The sequence below is a fragment of the Saimiri boliviensis genome, chromosome 17 (genome assembly GCF_048565385.1).
Source record: "Saimiri boliviensis isolate mSaiBol1 chromosome 17, mSaiBol1.pri, whole genome shotgun sequence".
NCBI lineage: Eukaryota > Metazoa > Chordata > Mammalia > Primates > Cebidae > Saimiri > Saimiri boliviensis.
In genome coordinates, this window is record NC_133465.1 from 42,594,422 (window position 1) to 42,611,604 (window position 17,183).

Below are 17,183 nucleotides of genomic sequence, written 5' to 3' on the forward strand. Positions count from 1 at the left end.
AAGCTGAGAAAAGGCTGTGTGTCAAGTGCATAGCAAACAACCTTGTGGGGCTTTGACTGTTGTTTTACTATTTATTTATTTAGTCAGGTGGGTGCCTTAGGAACAAAACAACAATAAAACAACAGGGTTGGACCTGGATTTTGCCACACACTCTAGCCTCTGAGTTAGAGCTCATAGGACATGGTCCAAATTTTTTGACAACTAGGACCCTCCATCATTCTGCTTGTTTTTCATTCCCAGGCCCAGTAAGTCCCTCAGTGTTCATCTTGCGGATTTGTCTGTTTCAGGTTTGCCAGGCACAAATCACTGCTACTCTCTGCTTTCCTGCCTGTCACTCGGGTTGAAGCTTGCTTTGCTCTACAGTGAGGGCAGCTCCACTGTTTGCTGTATTCACCCTGCGTTTGCTACTGTCATCAGCCCCGAAAGGACAGTAGTGCCAGGCTCTGGCCTATGAGCTCCCGTTGCAGCCTCTCATAAATAACCAGCTGTCAGTGATTTTAATGGAAACCCTCTGAAAGCCGTAAATCTTTGCTGCTCTCTCCTGCATCCTCTCCCTCATTTCCATCACAATATCACTCCTGAGGGACCTGAGACCAAACAGGAGCCAGGCAGAGCAGATTGGTAGGACACTGGGGAAAGAAAACAGTAGGATGGGGGAGGAGAACAGAGCTGGGACAGTTGGTCTTAGGGAAGCATCTGCTGGGTGACCAGTTGATGATGGTCACCTTACCCCTTAGGGCCTGGGAGACAGGGAGGGGCACCACAGCACGGGGCTACCTGCAGGAAAAAGAGAAGAGGACTGATTGAATGGCAGGTGGGTTTCTGGAAGAGCAGCAGATGGGCCACTGGTTTCACCTTGGGCCCTCTGTTCACTCCGGGGTGACTGTAAGCACCACGTGGCAGGCTTCCAGGGTCGGCTTGGGGCTAAGCTACACCTTTGCCTCTGATGTTCTGCCTGTGCAGATCAGCAGGTGAAGAGGATCTGTGTTGGGAGGAACTTAGGTTACCAGCTCAGGCCCAAATGAACAACGTTTATTTTATTTGTTTATTTGAGACAGGGTTTCCCTCTGTTACCTAGGCTGTTGTGCAGTGGCGAGATCTCAGCTTAATGCAAACTCTGCCTCCGGGTTTAAGCGATTCTCCCGCTTCAGCCTCCTGAATAGCTGGGGCCACAGGCATGTGCACCGCGCCCGGTTAATTTTTATATTTTTAGTACAGAGGGGGTTTCGCCATGTTGCCCAGCTGGTCTTGAACTCCTGAGCTCAAGCGATCCACCCACCTAGGCCTCCCAAAGTGCTGAGATTATAGGCATGAGCCACAGTGCCCGGCCGTCTACAATGATTTGAATCCAGTCACTACTACAGATTCTCCACCTGAAGACCAAATGGTTGCTGTGAAAAGCCCATATTCCTGACCCCTTGAGTCTCACTGACTCTTCAGTTGGGTCTGGGCAGCTCTCTCTTACTGGTCAGTTCACTGGAGGCCATGACCCCCTACACTCTGGAGGCAAGGTCAGGATTCAGTAAGTCTGAGCGGTCATTACAGTTTTGCAATGCCCATTTTCCTGTTGAAGAAGCTAAGCCTTACAGAGGTAATGTGGCCTGCCCAAGGTTACACAGGCACTAATATGCCTGAGATGCTGAGTCTCCAACCAAAATTTTCCCACGGTGCCTCCTGATTCAGGTTTGTCCTCTCCCGAGGGCCTAAATTCAAAGCGCTCTCCTCCCTCACCGCAGCCCCGCGCAGCTGGACCTCTGGAGCAGGACGTTCTGGTCGCGCCGGCCCACTGCGCCCCGACGGTACCGGCGCGGGTGGGCTGGGGCTGCGCTCCTATCGCTGGGCGCGTGTAGGGCTGCGGGGGTGAGCGGCGGTCCAGCCCCTGGCGCCCAGGTGCGCGGTGCGCGCGTCCTCCGCGTCTCCAGGGACAACCGTGGTCGCGCCCCTCCCCTAGCGCCGGGGCGGTTACTTGCATTCGAGAGGGACTGGGCATGGCAGCTACTGCAGGGGCCAATCGAAGGCCTAGAAGTCTCCGTATGCAAATATGAGGGCCGGGCAGACCCGAAGTTAGGGCGAGCGCGGGTTGGGGTTGGGGCTGTTGGGCAGCCAATGGGAGCGTTACTCCTTCATCCTTCGAGGAGGGGGCCAGCAGGTGTGTTTGCGAGCGGAACTGGCAGCCCAGCGGGGCGAGACCGGGGAGTAGGAATAGCGGGTAAGAACGCCCCAAAGTCCGGTGTTGGTCTCAGACCACAGCCTTCTGGTGCCTCTCCCCTGAAAACCTGGCTAGACGCGTCTCCTTATCCCCGCACGGGACCCAGCTCCCCCGGGTACCCTGCTGTCCTCCCTGGTGGCGTTCCACAGCGTCAGCCACTCACCCTCACTGTCCCTCGGCCCCGGGGCTCCCCACTTCTCAGTCCCTCCTGTTAACGTTCATTTCCTGCCCTCCTCCGATTTTCTAAACCCGATTCTACCAAGTAGCTGTCCCTGACACCAGCGATCCCTGGTACTCACACAACTCTCTTCATGTCCTTCATCCCCATCATTGGATCCTTTTGTTTATCACTGTTCTTCCTTTGGCTGGAGAAACCTTCCAGAAAGACACTTCCCGTTTTTCGTGGCCAGCAAAGCCCTCTGCAGATGCCCCTACCCCCTTCCAGCCTGGTATTCTTTCACTTCCAGTTATTTCTCACCCCTCCTGAAGAATACTCTTCCGGCTTTTCAGAAAGTTCTTTGGGATTTGAACGTTAGGAAAAATATCACATTGGGCATGAAGTGGGAAGAGAGCTAACGTTTTTATTTTTATTTATTTATTTGTTTGAGACAGAGTCTTGCTCTGTCGCCCAGGCGATCTCGGCTCACTGCAACCTCGGCCTCCCGGGTTCAAGTGATTCTCCTGCCTCAGCCTCCTCAGTAGCTGGGACTAAAGGCGCCCGCCACCACACCCAGCTAATTTTTGTATTTTTAGTAGAGACAAGGTTTCACCATGTTGACCAGGCTGGTCTCAAACTCCTGACTTTGTGATCTGCCTGCCTTGGCCTCCCAAAGTACTGGGATTACGGCGCCCAGCGTGGGAGCTAACGTTTTTAAAGCACTGGTATGTGTGAGGCACTCCAAAAAATTATTTAATATTTACACCAATCCTATTATTATATATATATATATATATATATATATATATATATATATATACATACACTTTTTTAAAATTTTAAGAGATGGAAGGGTCTCACTTTATTGCCCAAGCTGGTCTCGAACACCTGAGCTCAAGTGATCCTCCTACCTTGGCTTCCGAAGTGCTGGAATTACAGGCATGAGCCGCCACTCCTGACCGATATTTTCATTTTACAATATAGCTTTTGTTTTGAACCAAGCACTGCTTTAAGAGCATTAGAAATACTAACTCGTATAATATTTAAAAGAACTCCACAAGGTGAATATTATTATCACCATTTTACTTACATAGAAGCTAAGGTACAGAGATGCTGAGTTACCCATGGTCACCATTCTAGGAACTAGTAGAGCTGAGATTTGGATCCAGATCCAGCTGTCTTTGCTAGCAATACCCTGAATATTGTGAAGAAAATGACTAGGCATGAGCCTGATTTGAATATTGTATCTTCCGATCTTGCAGAATTTCTCCGTTTCTAGTAGAATAAAAGACAGCATCTAAGTCAGCAAGATTCTTATTGTTCCCACTACATGTGGCCTGTCATTCTCAACACTTCTTACTGACAAAGCCCTTGAGCAATTGGGTGCCCCATCACTCCCTTGTTGGTCCGTATTTTGCTTAGGACCCTGTCAGGCCTTGGGCTGAAACTCAAAGGGTGACTAGGATGAAAAGTCAAAAGATCATAAAAAGCATCTTATTTTATCCTGTATGAATCAAAACTCAAAGAACTTTTCTAGATGTGAAGTTTTTATCCTACTGCTGGTCCGTCCTGTAATTATAGATAAGATACAGAGTGGGAGAGGAAAGAATTGTTTTTTTTTTTTTTTTTTTTTTTTGAGATGGAGTTTCGCTCTTGTTACCCAGGCTGGAGTGCAATGGCGCGATCTCGGCTCACCGCAACCTCCGCCTCTTGGGTTCAGGCAATTCTCCTGCCTCAGCCTCTTGAGTAGCTGGGATTACAGGCACTCGCCACCATGCCCAGCTAATTTTTTGTATTTTTAGTAGAGACGGGGTTTCACCGTGTTGACCAGGATGGTCTCAATCTCTTGACCTCGTGATCCACCCGCCTCGGCCTCCCAAAGTGCTGGGATTACAGGCTTGAGCCACCGCGCCCGGCTTTTTTTTTTTTTTTTTTTTTTTTTTTAAATAAAGATAGGGTTTCACCATGATGGCCAGGCTGGTCTTGGACTTCTGATCTCAGGTGATCCACCCACTCCCGCCTCCCAAAGGGCTAGGATTACAGGCGTGAGCCACCGCGCCGGGCCTTCCTTTTTTTTTTTTTTTTTTTTTAATGACATACTGAATTGGAGGGGCAAAGCTGAAAGCAAGATCCAGAGGTTTTACCTCCACATCTTTTCTTCCCCATCTACATTTTCCAAGAGCTATAGCCACTGGAGGCCTTCAGAGGGAAATGCTTCCAGTAGGGAAATGAGGACCAAGAGATGAAAAGGAGGTACGTGAAGGAAAACCTATTATCTGGGGCAAGGGACATCAAAGACAGACAAAATAGACGAGGCCTTCAGTGCTCTATATATTCCCATAGACTAGAAAAAAAGTCCACATGGTGAAGGTTAGTGATGAAAAAACTTGGCTGCAACTTGAAATATGTTCTCCTCTGGTTCTCTTCGTCAACCACCAAATTATTGTTTCCTATCATTTATAGGATGCCTGTATTCATTCAGTTTTGCAAAAGAAAGCACTAAACATTTTCTACCCTCTGCAACACCTCCAGGGAAAGGAGAGTAGTCAACAAGTATAGTCCTTCAGAAGTGGAGATGAGGCAGGGACCCTCTGAGTTTTTTCCAAATAATGGCAATGTTTTCATAGATCCGTCCCTCCCTCTGGTGGCCAATGTGGGACATTTTCATGTTCTTCTAACCAGGATCTGGTTGACAGCCTCCGTCTTGGAAGATCTGAAGATCAAACTCTATCCTAAAATGGAAGGAAACAGAATTTTTTCAGTGTCTTAACTATCCTACTTGGAAAGGTAAACAGATACCCTTCCTTATGACACATGCCCTTTCTTGTGTCATTAAGAAAAATGGAAGATGCTATTTTGCTATTTACTGTGTTTGTTACATTGGTAGTACAGCCCTCTATCATTGTTGTCTCCTCCTTCTTCTTCTCCTTCTTCTCCTTCTTCTCCTTCTTCTCCTTCTTCTCCTTCTTCTCCTTCTTCTTCTTCTTCTTCTTCTTCTTCTTCTTCTTCTTCTTCTTCTTCTTCTTCTTCTTCTTCTTCTTCTTCTTCTTCTTCCTCCTCTCCTTCCTCTCCTTCCTCTCCTTCCTCTTCCTCTTCTCCTTCTTCTCCTTCTTCTCCTCCTTCTCCTTCTCCTTCTCCTTCTCCTCCTCCTCCTCCTTCTTCTTCTCCTTCTCCTTCTTCTTCTTCTCCTCCTCCTCTTCCTTCTCCTCCTTTTCCTCCTCTCCTCCTCTGCTGCCTTGCTGCTGCTTTCTTCTTCCTCTTGTTCTTCTTCTTCTTCCTCTTCCTCCTCTCCTTCTCCTTCTCTTTCTCCTTCTCCTTCTCCTTCTCCTTCTCCTTCTCCTTCTCCTTCTCCTTCTCCTTCTTCTTCTTCTCCTCCTTCTCCTTCTCCTCCTTCTTCCTTCTCCTTCTCCTTCTTTCTCCTTTTTCTTTCGATGGTATCTCCCTCTGTTGCCCAGGCTGGAGTGTAGTGGTGCGATCTAGACTCACTGCGACCTCCGCCTCCCAGGATCAACAGATTCTCCTGCCTTAACCTACCAAGTAGCTGGGATCACAGGCACCTGCCACCACACCCAGCTAATTTTTGTATTTTTAGTAGAGACAGGGTTTCACCATGTTGGCCAATCTGATTTCAAATTCCTGACCTCAAGTGATCCACCTGCCTTGGTCTCCCAAAGTGCTGGATTTACATATGTGAGCCACTGCACCCGGCATTAGTCTTTTTTAGACTCTCCAAAGCAGTTAGTCCACTTTGCCTGTCCATCAACCTGGCATATGGGAAGTTAATTTCGGGACTGGGAAGCTTGGGTTTTGGTGGTGGTTCTGATTACTTGCTCTCTGTCTATATGTAAGTCCCCTTCCCTAGAACAGACTGGTGGAGGGCAAGGAGTTCAATACCTCTTCTAAAAAGATTCCTCCTTAAGGCCGGGTGCAGTGGCTCATGCCTGTAATCCCAACACTGGCCAATATGGTGAAACCCCATCTCTACTAAAAATACAAAAATTAGCTGAGCATGGTGGCATGCGCCTGTAGTCCCAGCTCCTCAGGAGGTTGAAGCAGAAGAATCTCTTGAATTCAGGAGGCGAAGGTTGCAGTGAGCCGAGATCATGCTACTAAACTCCAGCCTGGGCAACAGAGTGAGAATCCGTCTCAAAAAAAAAAAAAAAAAAAAAAAATTCCTCCCAGCACTAACATTCAGGAATTCCATAGGAGCTTAGAAAATATTCTAATTACACCCTTAATAGGAGCCCTGGTACAATGTGGACACTGGTGAAAAGAAGGGAAAAAGAGTGAAAATAAATACACATAGAAACAATACAGCTGTTACCAGGTTATAGCAAATCTGGAGAGATCCAAGCCCTTGTTGGAGATGGGAATGTAGAAGGAGTTGGCGTCAAGGAAAATGATGTAAGACCAACTGATCTTTTTTCTTTTTAAGACAGAGTCTAGTTCTGTTTCCCAGGCTGGAGTGCAGTGGTGTGATCTCTACTTGCTGAGTAGCTGGGACTACAGGCACACACCACTACACCTGGCTGATTTTTGTATTTATTTATTTGTTTATTTATTGGTAGAGATAGGGTTTCACCATGTCGCCCAGGCTGGTGTCAAACCCCTGGGCTCAAGCACTCTGCCCATCTTGGCCTCCCAAAGTGCTAAGATTACAGGCATGAGCCACTGTGCCCAGCCCCCAACTGATTCTTAAGGGACTAAAGGCACTAAGATTGTTTTTGGGAGTTAGGAGATCGGTTACTTTACTTTATGGTCACTTTTATGGCTGGCCAGTAAAGAGGAAAAGGCAGTGAGGGGAGCATGGAGAGACAGGCTATGGGGTCAGACAAACGTGTCTTCCAACCCCAGTTGCGCCTCTTACCTTAACCTGTCTCAGTCTTTTCATCTGTAATAGAGGAAAGAGTATCTATGATAGGATTTTTTTTTTTTTTTTTTTTTTTTTTTAGGTGGAGTTTCGCTCTTGTTACCCAGGCTGGAGTGCAACGGCGCGATCTCGGCTCACTGCAACCTCCGCCTCCTGGGTTCAGGCAATTCTCCCACCTCAGCCTCCTGAGTAGCTGGGACTACAGGCATGTGGCACACACCCAGCTAATTTTTTTTCCATAGAGATGGGGGTCTCGCTTTGTTGCCCAGGCTGGTTTTGAACTCCTGGGCTCAAGCATCCTCCCACCTTGGCCTCCCAAAATGTCAGGATTATAGGTGTGAGCCACTGCACCTGGCCTACTTTTTGAGACAGATACATAGAAGAAGCCATGACTTGTTCTTACCACTCAGGCAAGGACTCAAAAATGGGCAAAGAGAATCTGTACTTCCAGAGGTCAAATTCAGGGTCAGTTTTCTCTCCTCAAGTTAACATTAACCTTTAGGTAAATACAGCCACTCCTCCTTGAGGGCTTGGTACACAGGAGCGGTTGTGGAGGGCTAGGGGAGTGGAGCTGGCCGTTTACCTGCAAGGAAGGGAGCAGCCCAAGGTCAAGATTTCATGTACCTTAGTTCCCCTGAACTTTGCCAAGAACGCACCTGTTCACTGGGAACAATTGACTCACAGGGCCCAGGTTTTATCTGTCAATTGCACTGTGGGCATCTCTTCTCCCCACTGTGCTGGTATCACCACAAAGGGTCTTACGTGTAAGTGGCAGCCCTCTTCAGAAAGAGAGAGAACCAAGTGGCAATCCTTGACTGACTTAGTTATTCTGCCTTCTCTCTTGTTGTAAGTATTCAATGGGAGCATGTATATGAAAATTCTTTGAAAAGCCCAGAGAACTATCCCCACATAAAGGCCTATTATTAAATTATTTATGGGTAGCCTCCATAGTTAAAGGGCTCCACACCACCAAATTTGGTTTTAGAAAGGAACAGAGAGAGGTGGAAGGGTGCAGTCATATTGAAGACATTGGCCATAGGGTGTAAAAGTTGTCTAGAATTAGCAAGTTTGGGCCAGGCACAGTGGCTCACGCCTATAATCCCAGCACTTTGGGAGGCTGAGGCAGGCGAATCACTTGAGGCCCAGAGTTCGAGACCAGCCTGGCCAACATGGTGAAATCTCGTTTCTACTAAAAGTACAAAAAATTAGCCTGGTATGGTTATACATGCCTGTAAACCCAGGTACTTGGGAGGCTGAGGCAGGAGAATCACTTAAACCCGGGAGACATAGGTTGCAGTGAGCCCAGAAGGCACCACTGCACTCCAGCCTGGGTGATAGAGCAAGACTCCATCTCAAAAAAAACCACAAAAACAAAAATAGTTAGCAAATTTGTGTGGAGAGGGAAGATGACTCCCAAGAGATGTGGGACTCTGGTGAGCCTGCTCTTGTCACATATTGCTGGTAGTATTCCAAATTACTGCAATCCTTCTGGGTAGCAACATGGTATATACATATACATACATACATACATATATATATATATATATATATATATATATATACACACACACACACGCACACACATATATATATGAGAAGCTATATAATTTGCATATTCATTAACCCTGTAATATCAGGATATTAAGAAAATAACCCCAAGTAAGTAAAAGGCCTTCTGCACGTGCACATGCAAGAGAGCATTTTAGAGCTATTTATATAATATCAAAATTGGCAGCAACTTACATTTCCAACGATAGGACAAAGGTTGGTTACATTCAGGTACATTCTTTCAATGAAATACATACAGCCATTAAGAACTAGAAGGCTGGGCACGGTGGCTCATGCCTGTAACCCCAGCACTTTGGGAGGCCAAGGCAGGCGAATCACAAGGTCAGGAGTTCAAGACCAGGCTGGCCAACATGGTGAAACCCTGTCTCTACTAAAAATACAAAAAACTAGCTGGGTGTGGTGGTGTGTGCCTGTAATCCCAGCTACTTGGGAGGCTGAGGCAGGAGAATCAGGTAAACTTGGGAGGCAGGGGTCGCAGTGAACTGAGATTGCACCCTTGCACCCCAGCCTGGGCAACAGTGTGAGACTCTGTCTAAACAAAACAGAACAGAACAGAACCAGAAGGCTGGGTGCAGTGGCTCATGCCTGTAATCCCAGCACTGTGGGAGGCTGAGGCGGGTGAATCATGAGGTCAGGAGTTTGAGACCAGCCTGGCCAACATGGTGAAACCCCGTCTCTACTAAAAATACAAAGCATTAGCTGGGCATGGTGGCAGACACCTGTAATCCCAGCTACTCGGGAGGCTGAATCAGGAGAATCGCTTGAACCCAAAAGGCTGAGGTTGCAGTGAGCCGAGATTGAATCACTGCTCTCCAGACTGAGCGACATTGTGAGCCTCCATTTCAAAAAAAAAAGAAAAAAGAAAGAAAAAATCTAGAAATGCCCAGGCACAATGGCTCATGCTTGTAATCTCAACACTATGAGAGGAAGGCAGGTTGCTTGAAGTCAGGAGTTCAAGATCAGCTTGGCCAACATGGCACAAGTCCGTCTCTACTAAAAATATAAGAGTTAGCTAGGTGCGGTGGTGCATGCCTGTAATCCCAGCTTCTTGGGAGGCTGAGGTACAAGAATTGCTTGAACCTGGGAGGCCAAGGTTGCAGTGAGCCAAGCTTGCACCACTACACTCCACCCTGGGTGACAAAGCAAGACTGTCTCAAAACAAGCAAACAAACAAATAAACAAACCAAAAAACCCAGAAACATATAAACCTTGCCACAATGAAAAGGCTGTTTATGATCTACCAAGTGGGCAAAAAGCAAATATAAAATTGATTACAATTATATAAGAATAATTATGCTTAGAAATTCTTATTGTTTTTTAAAATTAATGTTTTTTTTTTTCTTGAGGTGGAGTCTTGCTCTTGTCACCTAGGCTGGAGAACAATGGTGCCATCTTGGCTCACTACAACCTCCGCCTTCCAGATTCAAGCGATTCTCCTGCCTCAGCCTCCCAAGTGGCTGGGATTTGAGTGTGCACCACCACGCCCGACTAATTTTTACTATTTTTAGTAGAGACGGGGTTTCTCCATGTTGGCCAGGCTGGTCTCGAACTCCTGACCTCAAGTGATCTGCCCGCCTTAGTCTCCCAAAGTGCTGGGATTATAGATGTGAGCCACTGTGCCCGGCCTTATGCTTAGAAATTAAGAATAAAAGTGAATCCACAGAGAGTCTAAAGTGGCTATGATAGGGTAGGAAAACTACAGGAGATTTCTCATCCTACCTCATTTTCTAAGTCTCCTTTAATGTTATATTATTGTAATAATAATTCATTGCAATAAAGATGTTATTATCTCTTTTTATATCCAAAGAATTTGTCAGGGAAGAACAGGTAGTAAGTAGCCAGGGGACTGTGGACATCAGAGGAGAGGGGTTGAAATGGGAGGAGGTTTGCAGGGTTTTCAGAGGTGAGGAGAGGAAGGTGTGAGAGAATATGAATTCATTAATTGGGCCTGGTGGTTCTGGGTTACCTAAAGGCAAACTAAGCACGCTCTTAAGGAGGATTGAAGCAGGGGCATTCAAATCCATTAAAAATAGTTGATATTTGACATTTCTTTTTTTGTTTTTTGAGATGGAGTCTCGCTCTATGGCCTAGGCTGGAGTGCAGTGGCATGATCTCAGCTCACCGCAACCTCTGCCTCCCAGGTTCAAGTGATTCTCCTGCCTCAGTCTCCTGAGTAACTGGGATTACAGGTGCCCGCCACCACTTCCTGCTAAATTTTTTTGATGTTTTTATTAGAGACGGGGTTTCACCATGTTGGTCAGGCTGGTCTCAAACTCCTGACTTTAAGTGATCTGCCCCTGTCGACCTCCCAAAGTGCCGGGATTGCAGGTGTGAGCCACTGCACCTGGTGATATTTGACATTTTGAGCAAACATTAAAGAATTCTCGTGGAGCCAGGGAGAATGTGATCTCTGCTGGAATTCCTTACATGTATTTTAAAATTTGATCTTGTTTTTATTTTGGAATGGATTGGGGGGGAGACATAGCCTTCTCTGTGGTTGGTGTCTCTGAAGGTCTACATCTGGGCCTGGGCTTGAATCTTACTGTTCAATCAGCTACAGTCCTGTACTCCGTGAGTGGCAGTTGCATTCATTTTCAGGCCAGCATATTGCTTTGTGGGAGGTTCAGCACAGTTCGGAAACAGTTAACAGACCGCCTCAAAGCACCTCCACCTGCACCCTCTGGGACTAACTCTCTCCGCTAGGAAGGCTTGGGGCTTCCTCCTGAGGCTGTCTCCAGATACTCACTCACTTTAATAAGATTGTTTACTAGGTGGTGCCATGCATAGCATCTCAGGCTGCTCCTGAAAACCCCAGGAGGGAAAAACCAAGGCTAGGGTTGGCTGAGTGAGTCTCCAAGGTCACAGTCAATGACAAAAGATGGAATCAGCTCCCTCCCTGAGCTTGCATCAAACCTTGGAGGCCGGGTGGCATTTTATAAACTGCGACCTGTTGCCTTCAATTAGAACCCTGGTTCACCACCCACATGAGTGAGGGAGGGGATCCCCCTGCAGGTAGATCCCTGTAACTGCGGCTCCTCTGCCCTCTCTCCAGGGGGGTGCCTGGTATTTCCCCAGAGCCTCCTCCTAGGCCAGGGAGATGCCACAGTGCCTGACTTTTGAAAGCCAGGAAGGTGCAAACTCCGAAGAGAAGGGGGAGAGTTTCATAGAAGATCCAAAAGAAACCATGGCGCTGGCTCCTGTGAGAGAGAACCCAGAGGCACAAAACGGACTTGAGAATGCCCAGCAGCAAGGCAAGAAGAAGAGGAAGAAAAAAAGGTTAGGATTGAAAGATGGGGAATGGGGAGCCATGTTGATGAGAACAGGAAGGAACTGGAGAGAGGGGGGCCTTAGCTGATGATGAGAGGGTAAAGGAGAAACTGTGTGCTGAGACTGTCGAAATCTCACCACTTTTGGTTCATATAAAAAGAATCAACTTTTGGTGATCTGTTTTATAGAATCAAATAGTCATGTGTGTAATCTAAAAAAACCACGCCTTGTCCTAATTTTCATTCTATTTGTGTTTAGGATGCCTTTAAAAAATAGTTGAAAGAAAAGATTTCATTGTTTTAAGAAGGTGCTTATTTGTCCTGGAAATTTAGTACACCTTAAATATGACAGAACTGTATTGACTTATCAGGATCCAGCTGCAGCTTGTGTATTCCAGTTCTTTTTGAATATTTCACCATGCCTTGCTCCATTCGGACTGTTTGATGAAGGAAAGCTTGTCCACTTTCTAATTCATAGTTTCCCTTAATGGGGGGAAGAGGAAGGAGAGAGGTATTTTGGCCAAAAAGATTTTCAATTCCTGTCCCTGATGGGCCAGTGGAATAAAAGATTTGAAACAGTGATGGTAGTAAGAAGCTTCAAGCAAGATGACTGTAATTGCAACACAGAATTTCTGCCTTCTGGATAGAGTGACCGTACCCTGATTCCATGTTTTCCACCATGCTGCACCCCTCTGGACTCGTGTCTCAGCAACAGGGGCAGTCAAACCAGGCTTAGTGTGGCAGGCTAGATTTCAGGCAGCTCCACCTGGGACAGGATGTTTCTGGGCACAGCCGCTTGTTCTGGCAAGTGTGTCTCTGTCTTGCTGCTTTCCTTTTTCTCTTTTCCAGATGATTGGTGATCAATCTGTCCAGCTGCCGGTATGAGAGTGGTGAGCATCTACATTCAAGGGATCTATAATGGGGACCCACTGGATTTTCCCAAAGGGTTGGGAAGAGTCATTCTTGTGTATTTGTAAGAATGAAAGGGGGTGTCTCTAAATCCTGTCCTTCAGTTCTCCTAGCTCAATGAGCTATTTAATTAAGGAAGTTGGGAATCTTATTCCAAGAGTCATGGATTTTCACCACAATGGTGTGTACTTCAATTATCTTTAATTCTTACATATAGTGATTTGGGGATCTAATTGTAAAAGACAGCTGTCGCTATAGTCAGTGGCTCTGTTTTAGAACACAGTTAGAAACTGGCAGTTCCTGAGCTGAACCAGATCTACAAATCTATTTTGTACTTCGGAGCACAGTGCTGCTGTTGCTTTTTTTTGCGATGGAGTCTTGCTCTGGAGTGCAGTGGTGAGATCTCGGCTCACTGCAACCTCTGCCTCCAGGGTTCAAGTGATTCTTCTGCCTCAGCCTCCTGAGTAGCTGGGATTACAAGCACCTGCCAACATGCCCAGCTAATTTTTGTATTTTTAGTAGGGATAGGGTTTTGCCATATTGACCAGGCTGGTCTCAAACGCCTGACCTCAAGTGATCTACCTATCTTGGCCTCCCAAAGTGCTGGGATTACAGGTGTAAACCATTGTGCCTGGCTCTTGCTGTATTTTATTTTATTTCATTTATTTATTTTGAGATGGAGTCTTGCTCTGTCACCCAAGCTGGAGTGCAGTGGCATGATCTTGTCTCACTACAACCTCCGCTTCCTAGGTTCAAGCAATTGTCCTGCCTCAGCCTCCCAAGTAGTTGGAATTACAGGTACATGCCACCATGCCCAGATAATTTTTGTATTTTTAGTAGAGACAAGGTTTTACCATGTTGATCAGGCTGGTCTTGAACTCCTGACCTCAGATGATCCACCTGCCTTGGCGTCCCAAAGTGCTGGGATCACTTTGGGTGGGAGCCACTGTGCCCAGCCTGTTGCTGTATTTTAAATTTAAATGTGAATGCTTTAGGGTAGTCTCATACTGTCCCGGTTACTGCAGGCACTTCTCCCATTCTAGGCCCTTGAAGGCATTTGAGTTTGTGTTGGAGTCAGCTCCTACTTATTAATCTTAACAGGGAAAGGAAGAAGGATATGACAGCACACATGTGGTTTTAAAATCCAGTGTATACTTTTTTAAAAACATGAACACTCAATATACCATATACCAATTAAGCTTGGCTCTGGCTGATGTTAAGGATTAGTTTATATTCTGTGAACATTTAGAGCTTGGTGTCTGGAGGAAAGCAAAATCTTGCTTTCTGGCAAGAGGAAGCCAGAACAGGAAGATGTTCACCCCAGTTAATCTTCTACGGGGATCATTGATCACAAGCTGGATTCTTTAGTAGCTTTCAATTCTCCATGTTCCTTTCTTTTCCTTCTTTCTTTTTCTTTTCTTCTCTCCCCCCCTTTTTTTTTTTCAGATAGGGTCTCCTGTTGCCCAGGCTGAAGGGCAGTGGCACAATCATGGCTCACTGCAGCCTTGACTTCCAGCTCTCAGGTTATTCTCCCACCTCAGCCTCCTGAGTAGCTGGAATTACAGGCGGCTCCCACCACACCCAGCTAATTTTTTTGTATTTCTAGTAGAGACAGGGTTTTGCCATGTTGGCTAAGCTGGTCTTGAACTGCTGGGCTTAAGTGATGTGGCGGCAGTGTTTGACTCTCCGTTCTTGTATCCATACAGGGCGAGATGGCTTCCAGTCCCAAGGAGCCAAGTTCTCTTGCCTCAGTACTTGGTCTGAGAGCACCTAGAAATGGAACCTCCCCACCCCATGCTCCTCCCCCACTTCCCAGGCTAATGGGCCTTTCTTTCTTCAATAGTGCGCAGGGCTGCCCAACAATATGGCCTTAGAGAGGGAGGGGAAAACGATGACTGGACCCTCTATTGGACAGATTACTCAGTGTCACTGGAGCGGGTGATGGAAATGAAAAGTTACCAGGTATTTGGGCTAGTGATGGTCCTTGGTTTAAATGTGGCATCTTACCCAGCGGGGCCCCATTTTTACACCTGTCTCCCGAGGAGATCTCGTGGTACTCCCTTGTCCCTGGATTGCTCATGAATTCCAGCTTCTCTTACAGAAGATCAATCACTTCCCGGGAATGAGTGAAATCTGCCGGAAGGACTTGCTGGCCAGGAATATGAGCCGCATGTTAAAGATGTTCCCTAAAGATTTCTACTTTTTCCCTAGGACCTGGTGTCTTCCTGCTGAGTGAGTGCCCCCTGCCCTGGGCTTCCTCCACCACACCCTTCCCCATTTACGTTTCCTCTTGCCCCTGATTCCATGGTTGCCACTTTCCCTGCCCATATGATTTCCCATCTCTCTGGCTACTGTTCAGGAAGAGAAGGGATAAAGGGTGTGTCCAAGGTTGAGAAAACACAAGGCTCTGCCTGTAAAATTAGATGACATTGAGGGGCTGGGTGCCTTGGAGCCTGTACCTGCAGTTGGGGTGAGAGTTTGTTCTGACCCTGAAAGCTGTTGATTTTGAATTCATTCCAACCATGTAACTGCATTTTCCGAATCTCTAAGGACCATGAGCACCTCTGGAGAGAGTGTGATAGTGGTTAGCACCCAGGTTAGGAGCAGAGAGGGATGCCTGACCTCTGTCCCATGCAATGCTATGGATAGCAGTCAGAACTTCCCCTTCTTTGCTTTCTTTCTTTATTTTTATCTATTTTGTTTTTATTTTTAGAGTGAACATGATTGCTATATTTACTTTTTCTGAGATGGAGTTTTGCTCTTGTTGCCCAGGCTGGAGTGCAATGGCACCATCTTGGCTCACTGTGATTCTCCTGCCTCAGCCTCATGAGTAGCTGGGATTACAGGCATGCGCCACCACGCCCAGCTAATATTTTTTTTTTTTTTTTTTTTTTTTTTTTTTTTTTTTTTTTGAGACGGAGTTTCGCTCTTGTTACCCAGGCTGGAGTGCAATGGCACGATCTCGGCTCACCGCCACCTCCACCTCCTGGGTTCAGGCAATTCTCCTGCCTCAGCCTCCTGAGTAGCTGGGATTACAGGCACGCACCACCATGCCCAGCTATTTTTTTGTATTTTTAGTAGAGACGGGGTTTCACCATGTTGACCAGGATGGTCTCGATCTCTTGACCTCGTGATCCACCCGCCTCGGCCTCCCAAAGTGCTGGGATTACAGGCTTGAGCCACCGCGCCCGGCCAATTTTGTGTTTTTAATAGAGACAGAGTTTCTCCATGTTGGTCAGGCTGGTCTCAAACTCCCAACCTCAGGCGATCCACCTGCCTCAGCCTCCCAAAGTGCTGGGATTACAGGCATGGGTCACCACGCCCAGCCCTCTCAGCTCTCTTTATATCTGCTTCAAAATGACATCAGTTCTTGGTATGTAAAAATACATGCTACTGGACTACACCACTGAGTAAGAGGAGAAATGTGAGATGACACACATGACCTAGGGTGCAATCTGGTGGTTGAGACAGGACAGAGGTGGGGTGGAGCAGTGTCACTACCAGATTATACTCATAAGGCAAGGGCACCAAAGAAATTCCGCCCTCCACTCTCCACCCAGTGCTTTCCAAAACAAAGAGCTCCATGATTCTCAGACTTTCCTTGACTTGCCTGGAACAACTTTCAGGCTTAGCAGCAAATTAGTAGGAAATGTATATGCCATCAGGTCAACAGGAGCTCCAGATTTCATGGTTACTGAAGAACATTGCAGTTAGGTGACTTTCCCAATGGTTACAAGGTTCCTGTGAGTTAAAAACAAAATAAGTATAGCAAGGCAGAGAGACAGAATCCATTACTTTATGTTCTTTCTTTTCTTTCTTTCTTTTTTTTTTTTCTGTATTTTTAGTAGAGATGGGGTTTCACAATGTTGATGAGGCTGATCTTGAACACTCATGATCTGCCTGCCTTGGCCTCCCAAATTGCTGGGATTACAGGCATGAGCCACTGTGCCAGGCCTAGTTTCTTTCTTTCTCTGAATATACTTTCCTCAAAAGATGTTCAAATGTATGATTTGCTCTCTCACACTCTGGCTGAAATGGAGGTGTCACAGACAAAACACTGAAGCCCAGAGCGGGGTAAGAGACTGATGGATCCAAAGTCACATCACTTGTCAGGGCTTGAGCCAGATCCAGAACTCCAAAGCTCCTGTCTGCAAACCCAGAGAGCCAAACCACCTGTGCCATGGTCACCTTGATGGGGCACGC

General features: G+C 46.7%; 2 protein-coding genes across 3 annotated transcripts in view; both read left to right on the top strand.

Moving 5' to 3' along the window:
* The first annotated feature begins 2,101 nt into the window (after nucleotides 1-2,101).
* TTLL6 (tubulin tyrosine ligase like 6) lies at nucleotides 2,102-12,559 on the top strand. Its single transcript, XM_074388640.1, is given in 3 exon segments — nucleotides 2,102-2,205; nucleotides 11,858-12,081; nucleotides 12,331-12,559. Coding segments are annotated over 3 exon segments (552 nt in total). The 5' UTR covers nucleotides 2,102-2,106.
* Nucleotides 12,560-12,879: 320 nt separating this feature from the next.
* The window catches only part of LOC101047061 (tubulin polyglutamylase TTLL6), a 37,387-nt gene continuing 33,083 nt past the window's right edge, over nucleotides 12,880-17,183 (top strand). The window contains exons 1-3 of one of the 2 annotated variants that reach the window (XM_074388638.1): nucleotides 12,880-12,961; nucleotides 14,824-14,942; nucleotides 15,082-15,212. In XM_074388638.1, coding sequence (XP_074244739.1) covers nucleotides 14,922-14,942; nucleotides 15,082-15,212 — 152 coding nt within the window. In that variant the 5' untranslated portion in view covers nucleotides 12,880-12,961; nucleotides 14,824-14,921. The remainder of the gene's footprint in view (nucleotides 12,962-14,823; nucleotides 14,943-15,081; nucleotides 15,213-17,183) is intronic. The other variant, XM_039476401.2, reaches the window with a different exon arrangement.